The sequence below is a fragment of the Pongo abelii genome, chromosome 1 (genome assembly GCF_028885655.2).
Source record: "Pongo abelii isolate AG06213 chromosome 1, NHGRI_mPonAbe1-v2.0_pri, whole genome shotgun sequence".
Taxonomy (NCBI): Eukaryota; Metazoa; Chordata; class Mammalia; order Primates; family Hominidae; genus Pongo; species Pongo abelii.
The window spans coordinates 201,534,142-201,547,897 of NC_071985.2; the positions used below are offsets into that span (position 1 = coordinate 201,534,142).

The 13,756-nt window shown below is 42.9% G+C and overlaps 1 protein-coding gene across 4 annotated transcripts in view; it reads right to left on the reverse strand.

Moving 5' to 3' along the window:
• Positions 1-13,756, reverse strand: part of KHDRBS1 (KH RNA binding domain containing, signal transduction associated 1) — a 48,491-nt gene that overhangs the window by 24,860 nt on the left and 9,875 nt on the right. For all 4 annotated transcript variants that reach the window (XR_008525343.2, XR_008525346.2, XR_008525344.2 and 1 more), the window contains exons 2-5: positions 6,893-7,017; positions 5,675-5,791; positions 3,980-4,126; positions 277-410 (exon numbers count right to left, since the gene is read on the reverse strand). Coding sequence is in view for 1 of the 4 variants with exons in the window: in XM_002811130.5 (XP_002811176.1) it covers positions 277-410; positions 3,980-4,126; positions 5,675-5,791; positions 6,893-7,017 (523 nt within the window). In the remaining 3 variants the exon portion in view is untranslated. The remainder of the gene's footprint in view (positions 1-276; positions 411-3,979; positions 4,127-5,674; positions 5,792-6,892; positions 7,018-13,756) is intronic.

The following is a 13,756-nucleotide window of genomic DNA, read 5'->3' on the forward strand; positions in this document are numbered from 1 at the left end:
CCACCACACCTGGCTAATTTTTGTATTTTTAGTAGAGACAGGGTTTCACCATGTTGGCCAGGCTGGTCTCAAACTCCTAATGTCAGTTGATCCGCCTGCCTTAGCCTCCCAAAGTGCTGGGATTATAGGTGTGAGCGTATGGTTGTAGAATTCTATTCTTGATGCAACATGCAAATCCTGAGACCCTTCCTAAGCTAGACATAAGAGCACCACTAAAAGAGACGACACTAGTTGTCAAATTTACATCCTATTTCTGGGTGTCTCGATTATTTTTACCTGGGAACAGGTGGTGGAGGAGGTGCAGCTCCCCGGCCTCTCACTGGCACCCCACGTCCACGAGAGGGTTCAGGTACTCCATTCAAGTAGGACAGCTCTAGAAATTGCTCCTGGCAGATATCATCCATCATATCCTGGGAACAAAAGATACAAGGAGTATTGTGTGACATCTATACTTTCTACTGAGAAATCATCTGGTCCACAGGAGCCTTGAATTCTAAGAAGAGCTCTTGAGAGCCCAAATGAGGTCTCAGGTCATTCCTTCTCTGAAGTCAAATGGCACCCCATCTGTCATCTCTTTGAGAAAAGTCTTGATGGCAGACCCCCCATTATTCATAATGTGGTCCCTGCCTAGCTCTCCGGATCACTCCCATTCCCTCCCTATATATAACCTCCTCACAAGCCAGGCTGAACAACTTGTAGTTCAGAGCCTGGCATACTCTTACACATCCATTCTTTGCAAATAGTTTCCTTTTCCTGGAATAATAAAAGCCACTACCATTAATGGAACGGTATGCACTTGGCTCTATATAATAAGCTTTATATAGATTTTTCAGTTTAATCTTCAAAATGAGGGCCGGGCGCGGTGGCTCATGCCTGTAATCCCAGCACTTTGGGAGGCCGAGGCGGGCAGATCACGAGGTGAGGAGATCGAGACCATCCTGGCTAACACGGTGAAACCCCGTCTCTACTAAAAATACAAAAAAATTAGCCGGGTGTGGTGGCAGGCGCCTGTAGTTCCAGCTACTCGGGAGGCTGAGGCAGGAGAATGGCGTGAACCCGGGAGGCGGAGCTTGCAGTGAGCCAAGATAGCGCCACTGCAGTCTGGCCTGGGCGAAAGAGCAAGACTCCGTCTCAAAAAAAAAAAAAAAAAAAAAAAAAAAAATCTTCACAATGACCCTGAAATAAGTAGGCAGATCTCCATATTTTACAGTTAAGAAAACAGACTCAGGGAGTATACATCAGCCAGCTTAAGAACACAGAGCTAATAAATGGCAGACTCTAGATGTGAATTCAGAATTACCTGTCTCAAAATCTAGGTGTTGGATCAACAGGCTTTTTTGTCCTTATACTGTCTTTTTTGTCCACCTGAGGGATTCTTAACTTATCCTGACAAGACTTGTCTAAATAAGTGTCTCTTGAAAAACTTTCTCTTGATGCCACCCCTACAACTCCTCTTTTCTCAAAGTACCACATAATTCCCTATACCCAAGCACTTACCACATCATTTTAGAATTGTCTGTCACTAAACTGTAAGCTCTTCAGGAGCCATTTTTGTAACTTTACACCGAAGCATAGTATCAGACATCCGACAGATACTTAAGAAATGTTTGGGATGAACAAGAAACCTGAAGCTCAGAAAAGTGAAATGATAACCTGTCCAGGAAGACACAGATAGACAGACATACATAGTCCAGTGCTCTTCCTACGGCACTGTGAAGCATTGCTGGTATAGTTAATTGTTCTAAGGGGAAAATGGAGGGCTCTGGTCACAGATGCAAAAATAGCCTCACTTTTTTTTCCTCCACAAGAGGGAAAAATCAAATGCCATTGGCAAATCTTTTCATGCTTCCTGTTGAGAGCCATTCAGTCTTAATACTTCATGCATTTTTATATATCCCAGGCATATACAGCTTCAATAGATGATGCTAGTCTTTGATGCCCCCCTCAACTCTCCAGCTCCTCCTACCTTACACATTACTGCTGCTTGAGACTCACACCTTGGAGAATCAAGTAACCAATGCCAGACCATTGCTCAGACTCCTCCAACTGCCACATCAACACTGAGGAAACCCACATCTCCCCGGCAAGCATCTTTTTCAAAAGATTCACTTACAAGCAAGCCTCATAAACCTAACCCTTCTGAGGAGAATATGAGGGAGACTAACAATGAAGAGAGGAGATGGGCATTTCCTCTGCAGTCCTTTGAAAATTGAATGGCTTGGGTGATCAATAGAACACCCCAAAAAGAGTAAAAAATTCCCTTGAGTAAGATTAACCAGCTGTGTTTTTCTCTAGGATATGTTAAATGGTCAGTTTCATGTTGAACATTCTTTTTTTTTGAGACAGAGTCTCACTCTGTCACCCAGGCTGGAGTGCAGTGGCGCATCTTGGCTCACTGCAAACTCCGCCTCCTGGGTTCACACCATTCTCCTGCCTCAGCCTCCCGATTAGCTGGGACTACAGGTGCCTGCCACCACGCCCAGCTAATTTTTTTTTTTGAATTTTTAGTAGAGATGGGGTTTCACCTTGTTAGCCAGGATGGTCTCAATCTCCTGACCTCGTGATCCACCCGCCTCGGCCTTCCAAAGTGCTGGGATTACAGGTGTGAGCCACCGCGCCCGGCCTCATGTTGAACATTCTAATGAAGATGAGGTACTTGAAAGCAAAGCAGCTGCTAAGACATTTGAGACTGTTGGAATCCTTGCAGTTCAGCATTACGGGTACACAATGCCTAAAAACTTTTTTTTTTTTTTGGAGATGGAGTTTCACACTCTTGTTGCCCAGGCTGGAGTCCAATGGTGCAATCTCGGCTTACTGCAACCTCTGCCTCCTGGGTTCAAGAGATTCTCCCGCCTCAGCCTCCCTAGTAGCTGGGATTACAGGCATGTGCCACCACGCCCAGCTAATTTTGTGTTTTTAATAGACGGGGTTTCTCCATGTTGGTCAGGCTGGTCTCCAACTCCCAACCTTCGGTGATCTGCCCGCCTCGGCCTCCCAAATTGCTGGGATTACAGGCGTGAGCCACCGTGCCTGGCCCACACTGCCTATAAATTTTTGCCCTATCAATTTTCACATCATCTGACACCACATTTAGTTCTAACTCCCTCATTTAACATTCAAGAAAACCAAGGACTGTATCTTACCTCCTCTTAGTTTTCTGATGAACACATGACACTTACTCAATTCTAGTTAATATTCCAAATCTTTCGTAAGTCTCCAGATTCATCCTTGTTATTAAATATTCAACAGTAGTATGTTAACTCTGACAACCACCAGGCCTTGCTAAAAGGCAAAAATAGTACCATTTCCTATTTATTCAAAGTAATATTCCAACCAAGTATTCAAAGGTGGTAACAAGCAAGATAGATAAACCGGCCCGTCCCATCTCTATCTAGTCCTCAATAATAGTCTGAAAAAAGCTGCTCACCTATCTGTTAAATATCAATAGTCAACCTCTTCCAAACTAAACTCGTCCTCAGCAAACTCCTCCAGGAAAGAAATCTCTGAGTGTGCTCAGGTCAGAATTTAACCCAGTAACACTAGATGCTATAAGCTTCTTGCTGCTAGCCTCTACTCTCCATAGCATGAACTTCTTGAGTGCAGAGACCCACCTTAGTCACTTTCCTAACACAATCTCCTTGTTCCACACTACTACCAAAATACTCAGCTAGGTGAAGACCCTGTTAAACCTTAGTTAACCGAATATCAGAATGCAGGCACACTGTGGACCCGAGATACTGACAAGATACCGGTACACAATGAAAACCACATTAGACAAGGAGGGATAGAGTGGCCTTGGAGCATAATGCTTTGAGAACTAGGTGCAAGTAACGAACTACCTCAGGAAAATGAACATAAATTCAGAATTTGGTATACATACAGGTTATGCAGAGACCTTAGTTAAGAACCCCTACCTTCACAACAGCATAAGATCCCAGTTCTCTTTTGCTCAGAAGACACAGGATATGGATTTCCTTACCGGTACTAGAAATTTCTTGACTTCCTCCATGGCATGGGCCATAAGAGCATAAGCCTCACATGGGGGTCCAAAGACTTCAATGAAGACATGCAGATCCATATTTAAGTGGGCATATTTGGGGTCTCCACCTTTGCGCAGCTCTTCCTCCTATGGAAAAATGCAGAGAAATGTCACACCACATGGACTAGGGAGAAAACACCACCTTTACCTCTAAGCCAAAGGAACAGCAAGAAATACCCCTAATGTCTATGAAAAACAGTAAAGTTAATTGGTTTGAGCTGAGAAGAATTAAAAAAAAAAAAAAAAAAAAAAAAACAGTAAAGTTTAAGAAAGTAAAACAAGCAGCCAGGTGTGGTGGCTCACGCCTATAATCCCAGGACTTTGGGAGACAGAGGCGGGAGGATCACAAGGTCAGGAGTTCGAGACCAGTCTGACCAATGTGATGAAGCCCCGTCTCTACTAAAAATACAAAAATTAGCCGGGCATGGTGGTGCACACCTGTAATCCCAGCTACTCAGGGGGCTGAGGCAGGAGAATCACTTGAACCCGTGAGGTGGAGGTTGCAGTGAGCCACTGCACTCCAGCCTGGGCAACAGAGCAAGGCTCCGTCTCAAGAAAAAAAAAAAAAAGTAAAACAAACTCTGAAGAACTGTAATTTGCACAGCCTGCTAAACTTGCACATGGTCTGCTGCTAACAGTTAATTGTTGTCTTAAATCCCTGAGATATCCACTGGAGCTCTTACTAAAAGCATAAAGAAGAAAAACTTAATTCTAGTCTCTATTCAGATAATAGCTGTTTGCCAAGCATTTGTTTTTAAATCACAGGTAGAGCTGTTAATCACCACGAGCTCTGCTTATCTGCTTATATGGTCTAGGGAGTGCTAGGGGAAGAAAGAAGTCAGGACAGAGAGAAGAAAAGCTCATGTAAATCTCATTAGTTAGAACAACACATTTCAGCCCTAACTATATGCGTCTACTAAGAAATGACCTGAGAAAACAAATACGTGTCCATTAGGCTACATAAAAGGAGGGTTGAAAGAATTGGTTTTTGGACTGTAGCAGGAATATCTCATCAAATAAGGTGACCCCAGAAGGCTAAGACTATTCTGTTTTGGTGAGAAGTTTCTTGTCACAGAGTACACAGCGTATGCGGCTATGGCATGGGGAAAAAAAAGACGCATTAGATTCTGTAGTCAGGATTACTCATGGTTCCTTTTGGAATACATTCTTTTAGTGAGCCTCACATTCCAAACTGGCTATAAAACAAACCAACTAATCCTCAAACTCATCTGCTCTCACAACACTATTGTTCTCACTTTTCCAGGTTACAAAAAAGGGGGTGTGCTATTTGCATTTTCGTGTCTTTTGTCTGCTTTAGACTAACTTTTAGTATATCCAGTTTCCCTTTCAAGTTTTCACAGACAATCCTACCAATGCACAACATGCTACTGCTGTTTCCATTACTATACAGTCAGAAAGTCCAAAAGAAAACTATCACCAGGGCACACCTAGGCTCTTCCAGGGTTGCCAAGCAAGTAAATTAACTTGGTGTATAATCTCTTGCATCCAGTGCAAACTTAAAGGAGCCACATTCTGTACACATACAAAATTCTTGCCTCTATAAGACATCCATACTGCATTCTGGGCAAGTAGAAGGCATTAGGGTGTCCTCTTGCCTCACTAATGTGAACTTACCTTGGCTTTGTCTCTCATTGAGCCCTTTCCCAACACAGAGATCTTTGCACCAGTCTCTTCCTGCAGTCTTTTGATTGTATTTCCTTGTGGTCCAAGAATCTTCCCCACAAAATTGAACTGACAGAAAATAGAGGATTTCTAAATATACATGCTACTATATAAAAACATTTCCACATAAATTACCTCACTTGATTTTAAACAACCCTGCAAAGGTAGAGTATTACCATTCCCATTTTACTGAAGGACACTGAAGCCATATTAATAAAGCGATTAGCTTAAGGTTATGAAACTAGAAAGTGGCAGTTCCTAGACCTGAATTTGGCTTTTCTGATGTATTCTGGTGCTCTTCCATAATACATTAAGACGTTTACTATTTTATTTTTTACTTTATTTTGAGACAGGCTCTCACTCTGTTGCCCAGGCCAAAGTGCAGTGACACGATCATGGCTCACCGGAGCCTCAACTTTCTGGACTCAAGTGATCCTCCTGCCCCAGCCTCTGGAATAGCTGGGTACAGGTGCACACCACAACACTAGGCAAATTTTTGTATTTTTTGTAGAGATGCGGTTTCGCTATGTTGCTCAGGCTGGTCTTGAACTCCTGGGCTCAAGCAATCTGCCTGCATCGGCCTCCTACAGTGCTGGCATTACAGGCATGAGCCACTGTGCCTGGCCTAGCACTTAACATACATAAACATTTTTTAGGCAGTGACCTCAGAACAGAAGAGACTATATAGCACCCTTTGATAGCACGCTGGATAAACTAAATGTAACTAAATAATTTCCTAAAAAAAAAAAAAGGAAGAAAAAAAGCATTTACTTAAAAGTAAACTTTCAGTAAGAAAATAAAATTAACTTCATCCAATTGAGGATTCATATTACATTTCCTTTTATTTAGATTTCAGGTTAGTCTTTTGACAAAGAGCAACTCTTCAGGTTTTAATTTTTTTTTCTTTGAACTTGTAGCCTGAGCAATCATTTGAGAAAGAAACTTTTTGATAATAAAAATATGATTATATTTCCTTCCTGGCTATAGCTATGTTATTAGTTAAGAACTTAGATATTTCAACTGCCAGTAACAGGTACTGCAAGCATGAAAGAGAAGCTTCACAAGCTTAAGTTTCTAAAGCATCACAATCCCCAGGAGTCTTTATTATAGCCCATGACTCTCCCATAACTATAAAGATAACTGAAAGATGCAAAGCACTTTTTGCCTTACCTTGGGATACTGCTTGACAGGTATCAGCACTCGCTCTTTCAGTTTCATGTTCTTATGAGAAAATAAATCCAAGTAATTCTCCTCATCATCCTTTTTTGAGTCTCCTTTCTGAATCTTCTCAATTTCTGAATAGGAAAAACAATTTATTTTTGCCCTGGTAAATAAATGCAAATTTTGAAGTCTGCTTAAAGCAATAACATGGAATACCATATAGTGAAACCAAATAGTTCACACGAAATGTGCCAATTTCAGAAAGAAACTAGCTGAAAGCACTAAAGCTATATGAAGTTGACTAGAAAGCCCAAAGCCTACTTCTAATAAAAGAAGTGTACTCTTCCACCCTCACCTGAAGCCATGACAAGAGAGACATTTAAATGTTTCTTAAATCAATTTAACAAAATTAATTGGGTGAGATGGGGGAAAGGAGAATAAAGAAACAAACAAAAAATCAAAATCTGCATCAAGACAAAGTATAATCTTACCTTGAAAAAAACAAAAGTAAATAATCTAAATATACAATGGATAGTTCCATTAAAGTTCCACGGTGACATTAGTACTCTAGATACTAGTCCTTAAGAGTCTGAAAGACCTTGTTCTTACTCTGCTACTCACTAGTCGTGTGACCTAAGACAAGTTAATAAAATATGTAGATATGCCTAATTAAGGCCAATTTTTCATAAAGTACTAAATATATTGTTACCATTATCTAGCCCAAATTCAGCCAATGCCTAAATGATACAAAATGCACCAGGTACTTTTTTTTGAGACAGAGTTTCGCTCTTTTTGTCCAGGTTGGAGTGCAATGGCGTGATCTCTACTCACTGCAACCTCTGCCTCCTGGGTTCAAGCGATTCTCCTGCCTCAGCCTCCCAAGTAGCTGGGATTACAGGCATGTGCCACCATGCCCAGCTAATTTTGTATTTTTAGTAGAGAAGGGTTTTCTCCATGTTGGTCAGGCTGATCACCCGACCTCAGGTGATCCGCCTGCCTCAGCCTCCCAAAGTGCTGGGATTACAGGCGTGAGCCACTGCACCCAGCCACCAGGTACTTTTTAAAAAAACATTTTATTGAAGTATAACTGATATGTAAAAAGTTATACATAATTAATGTATACAATGATGAGTTTGGAGATAAGTATACACCCATGAAACCATCACCACCATCATGGGCACAGACATATCCATCATCACCTAAAAGTACTTTCAATTCGTGGGTTAAGACAGTTTCATTAGCTAGAAACCTGGCATACAAAAAGATTTCCTACCATTAAGGAACTTCATTCACTGAGTGACTGCAAGTGTTTGAGTGCTTCCTATGGTATGGAGAGGCAGATGAAGGAAGAGCTATAATAAGTACAATCATTAACCACTATGGAGGACTTAATAAGAGCCAGACATCTGTCTTGCAAAGCACAGGAGATACAACAGAGCGAGTCAGACTGGTCTCTTGTCTTCACTGTTTATATACTGGAGTTTCCAGACTATAGAGGTGGCAATGAAGTATAGTTAAGTGCTATAACAGGAGTTCTAATAGAGATGATGGCAGAGTGCCCAAGGATGAGCAGGAACTGAAAGCTTATATGATCCACTGAGAATAGTTAAAAAAAAAAAAAAAAAAAAAAAAAGGCCAGGTGCGGTGGCTCACGCTTGTAATCCCAGCACTTTGGGAGGCTGAGGCAGGAGGATCACAAGGTCTGGAGATCGAGACCATCCTGGCTAACACGGTGAAACCCCATCTCTACTAAAAATACAAAAAAAAAATTAGCCGGGTGTGGTGGTGGACACCTGTAGTCCCAGCTACTAGGGAGGCTGGGGCAGAAGAATGGCGTGAACCCAGGAGGCGGAGCTTGCAGTGAGCCGAGATCGCGCCACTGCACTCCAGCCTGGGCGACAGAGCAAGACTCTGTCTCAAAAAAAAAAAAAAAAAAAAAAAAAAAGTGTATATATACACATGTATATATATATATATATACTCCCTAAAATCAGTGGAACATTCTAAATATCAGAGAATATTCTGTAATAGAATATTATATAACATTCCCATCTTCTATAATTTTAAGGCTGGGGTTCTCAAACTTCTTCATGCATCAGAATCACCTAGAAGAGGGCTTATTAAACTAGATTGCTGGGCCTCAAAGCCAGTCTGGGATTTGTGTTTAGGAATTTGCATTTCCAGCAAGTTCCCAGGTAATTCTGATATTGCTGGTCCAGGGACCATACTTTGAAAACCATTGGCTTAAAGTATAAAGACACTCTACCTGAAACACGTTCCACACATCTATACCCTTAACAGTTTTAATTTATTAATTATTATTTTTTGAGACACAGTCTCGCTCTGTCACCCAGGTTGGAGTGCAGTGGTGCAATCTCTGCTCACTGGAACCTCTGCTTCCCGGGTTCAAGCGATTCTCCTGCCTCAGCCTTCCGAGTAGCTGGAACTACAGGCATGCGCCACTATGCCCGACTAATTTTTTTCCCTATTTTTAGTAGAGATGGGGTTTCACCATGTTGGCTGGGCTGGTCTCGAACTCCTGACTTCAGGTGATCCACCTGCCTCGACCTCCCAAAGTGCTGGGATTACAGATGTGAGCCACCGTACTGGCCTAACAGTTTTTAAAATAAATGTTTAGAGAGGTGCAGCTGTGAAATATATAGACGAAGAAAAGTAACTTTGACTCTGACATGCCTTACAGAATTTAGAATTTCAGACTGAATGCCTGTTTGTTAAAAAGCCTAATTTCAGATGCTATACTATACCATGAACTAATAGACACATACTTCCTGGTTTTCTGACAATTAAAATTGCTGACGAATTGTAAATATCCTTAATTAAAACCTTTACTCCTATGAGAAGAACTGTAAATGACAGTGCTCTTCACAATCCTATGTTTCACTGCTTGGAATAGAAAACAAATTTGACCTTACAGTTAACAGAGTAATGCTTCATTCAACAGTCTACTTGTGAGGGTAATCCTAACCTTAACCCTTACTGTTTGGTGGCAGATCCTGACCTCTACTTCTTTTCCCCTACTGCTAATATTAACTTTTTCTGATCAATCTTTTTGAGCCTACTGTACCTGACTACACCACTTTCTAAGTTCTCAGACTGGAAAACTTAGGTATTCAATCCTCAAAGTCCTAGAAGAACAAAGATGCCATAATTCTGATCTGAGAACATCACCAAGGAGCTTTTAATAATCTGGAACAGGCCAGGAGTAGTGGCTCATGCCGGTAATCCCAGCACTTTGGGAGGCCAAGGTGGGCAAATCACCTGAGGTCAGGAGTTCAAGACCAGCCTGGCCAACATGGTGAAACCCCATCTCTACTAAATATATAGGCCGGGCGCGGTGGCTCACGCCTGTAATCCCAGCACTTTGGGAGGCTGAGGTGGGTGCATCACCTGAGGCCAAAAATTCAAGACCAGCTTGGTCAACATGGGGAAACCCCATCTCTACTAAAAATACAAAAATTAGCCAGGCGTGGTGGTGTGCACCTGTAATCCCAGCTACCTAGGAGGCTGAGGGAGGAGAATCACTGGAACCCGGGAGACAGAGGCTGCAGTGAGCTCAGACTGTGCCACTGCACTCCAGCTTGGGTGACAGGGCAAGACTCCATCACAGCAACAACAAAAAAGAATGTGGAACAAATTAGATACTTCATTTTATCTATGTCGCTTTGTGCTTCCGAGAGCTACCATTGAGTTAGACCTTTCAGCTGTATTTTATACCACTTTCCAGAAACCTTGGTCAGTGCAAGACGACTCAAAGTCTGTTCATCTGCTATACTCCTACAAGAAGCTGTGTTTATATGCAATGTAATGCACTCTGTGAATTTAAGGCCTTTCATTTTTTCATTTCTTAAAGACCAGTGTGATAGTATAAGACCTTTCTATAACATGGATTCTTCTATTTTTGAACTACTCAGATCTTAGAATCCTTCTGTCCAATTATTTCACAACTTTTTAAAGAATAGCAGTGGCCAGGCATGGTGGCTCACACTTGTAATCTCAGCATTTGGGGAAGCTGAGGCAGAAGGATCACTGGAGCCCAGGAGTTTGGGACCAGAGCGGGCAACATAGTGAGACCCCTTCTCCACAAAAAATAACAAATTAGTCAGGCATGGTGGTATGTGCCTGTGGTCCCAGCTATCTGGGAGGCTGAGGCAGGAGGATAAGCAGTTGGAGGCTGTAGTGAGCCAAGATCATGCCACTGCACTCCAGCCTGGGTGACAGAGTAAGGCCCTGTCTCAAAAAAAGCAAAGGAAAGCATTTTTAGAGAATTCAGAGAAGGATCATTTAAATAAAACAGAGGGTTGAAAAGAGAATCAGAATTTTAACCTACAAAGCAAAAGACTGGTTGGGCACAGTGGCACATGCGCTTGTAATCCCAGTGCTTTGGGAGGCTGAAGCAGGATGACTGCTTTTGGCCCAGCAGCTTGAGACCAGCCTGGGCAACACAGCGAGACCCTGTCTCTACCAAAAATAAATAAATAAATAAATAAATTTTTAAATTAGCTGGGTGTAGTGGTACATGCCTATTATCCCAGCTACTCAGGAGGCTGTGGTGGGAAGATCACTTGAGCCCAAGAGTTCAAGGCTGCAGTGAACTATGATGACTGCGCAACTGCACTCCAGCTTGGGTAACGAAGGGAGAGGAGGGGAGAAGGGAAGGAGAGAGGAGGGGAGAGGGAAAAAAGGGAGAAAGGCAGGAAGGAAGGAGGGAAGGGAGGGAGGGAAGAAGGGAGTGGGCAGGAAGGGAGGCAGGGAGGGGACGGAGGGAGAGGGAAGAAAAGGAAGCAAGCAGAAGACTAAGAAGCTACTTGAGCTTTCAAGAAGGGTGGAGGGGGCCAGGCGCTGTGGCTCATGCCTGTAATTCCAGCACTTTGGGAGGCTGAGGCGGGTGGATTACCGGAGTCCGAGACCAACCTGACCAACACAGTGAAACCCCATCTCTATTAAAAGTACAAAAATGAGCTGGGCGTGGTGGCGTGTGCCTGTAGTCCCAACTGCTTGGGAGGCTGAGACAGAAGAATTGCTTGAACCCGGGAGGCGGAGGTCACAGTGAGCCGAGATCGTGCCACTGCACTCTAGCCTGGGTGACAGAGCGAGACTCTGTCTCAAAAAAAAAAAAAAAGAGCAGCTGAATTTTTTTTTTTTTTTTTTTTTTTTGAGATAGGGTCTCACTCTGTCACCCAGGCTGGAGTGAGTGACACAATAATGGCTCACTGTAGCCTCAACCTCCTGGGTTCAGGCGATCCTCCCACCTCAGCACCCCCAGTAGGTGCAACCATAGGCACGTGCCACCATGCCTGGCTAATTTTTTTTATTGGTAGAGATGCGGTCTCCCTATTTTGCCCAGGTTGGTCTTGAACTCCTGGGCTCTAATGATCCTTCCACTTCGGCCTCCCAAAGTGCTGGGATTATAGGTGTGACCTACTATGCTCCCCCTGCCGTTTTTTTTGTTTGTTTTAAAGAGATGGGTTCTCTACTGCCCAGGCTGAAGTACAGTGACACCATCATAGTTCACTGCAGCCTCGAACTCCTGAGCTCAAGCGATCCTCCCGCCTCAGTCTCCCCAGTAGCTAAAGGTGCGTGCCACCTTATCCAGGTGGGGCTGAATATTTATTTGATGCCTACTATATATCAAATACCATAGAACTATTACCTCATTAATCCTCAAAAATAACTCAGTGAACTGAGTTACTTACATCTGAGGAAACAAAAACTCAAAGAGGTTAAATAACTATCTCTAGGTCATAAAATTGTTAAAGTAACAGAATAAGAATAAAAAACCCAGGCCTGGCTGGGCACAGGGGCTCACATCTATAATCCCAGAACTTTGGGAGGCCGAGGTGGGAGGATTGCTTGAGCCCAGGAACTTGAGACCTGCCTGGGCAACAGAGTGAGACCCCATCTTCACCAAAATTAAAAAAAAAAAATTAAATTAAATTAGCTCAGTGTGGTGGTGTACAACTGTTGTCCCAGTTACTAGAGAGGCTGAGGCAGGATGATCACTTGAGCCCAGGAGGTGGAGGCTGTGGTGAGCCATAATGGCGCCACTGCATTCCAGCTTGGGTGACAGAGCAAGACCCTGTCTCTAAAAAAAATTTAATAAAAAATTTTAGAAAACCCCCAAAACTCAGGCCTTTAGGCCTTTTCTGACTTTCTTTTTTTTTTTTTTGAAATGAAGTCTCACTCTGTCGCTCAGGCTGGAGTGCAGTGGCACTATCTCAGCTCACTGCAACCTCTGCCTCCCAGGTTCAAGCAATTCTCCCTACCTCAGCCTCCTGAGTAGCTGGGATTACAGTCATCTGCCACCATGCCCAGCTAAATTTTGTATTTTTAGTAGAAAAAAGGTTTCACCATGTTGGCCAGGCTGGTCTTCAACTCCTGATCTCAGGTGATCCACCCACCTTGGCCTCCCAAAGTGCTGGAAATACAGGCGTGAGCCACCGCGCCAGGCCGCTAACTTCTAATTTCATGCTTTTCCTATTGTCTCTTGATGAGTATGTGTTTGTAGGGGGCACACTTTATTTAAGCAAGGAAGAGCTGACTTTTATATAAAATTTTGGTAAGTACAATTTATACCCTCAGACACTGGCATGTGGCGTAAAGGTAATGAAAAGGCTTTATGGGTGTCTCAGATGTTCAGCTGTCTGATGGTCTTTCTTTTTTCTTTTTCAACTCTGTATGTCTCTCCTTGTCCTTGCTTTCCCCAGAGAGCTAGAGTAGACTGAAACGGGAAGACAAAAAATCAAGGAGGAGCTTCCTAAAAATGGTTTAACCTCAGGCAAAAGTACTTTCTAGACAACCCTTTTGGAACTGACTCCTTTAAGTAATCTTTGCTTGGGTCTCTGGAGACCTTGG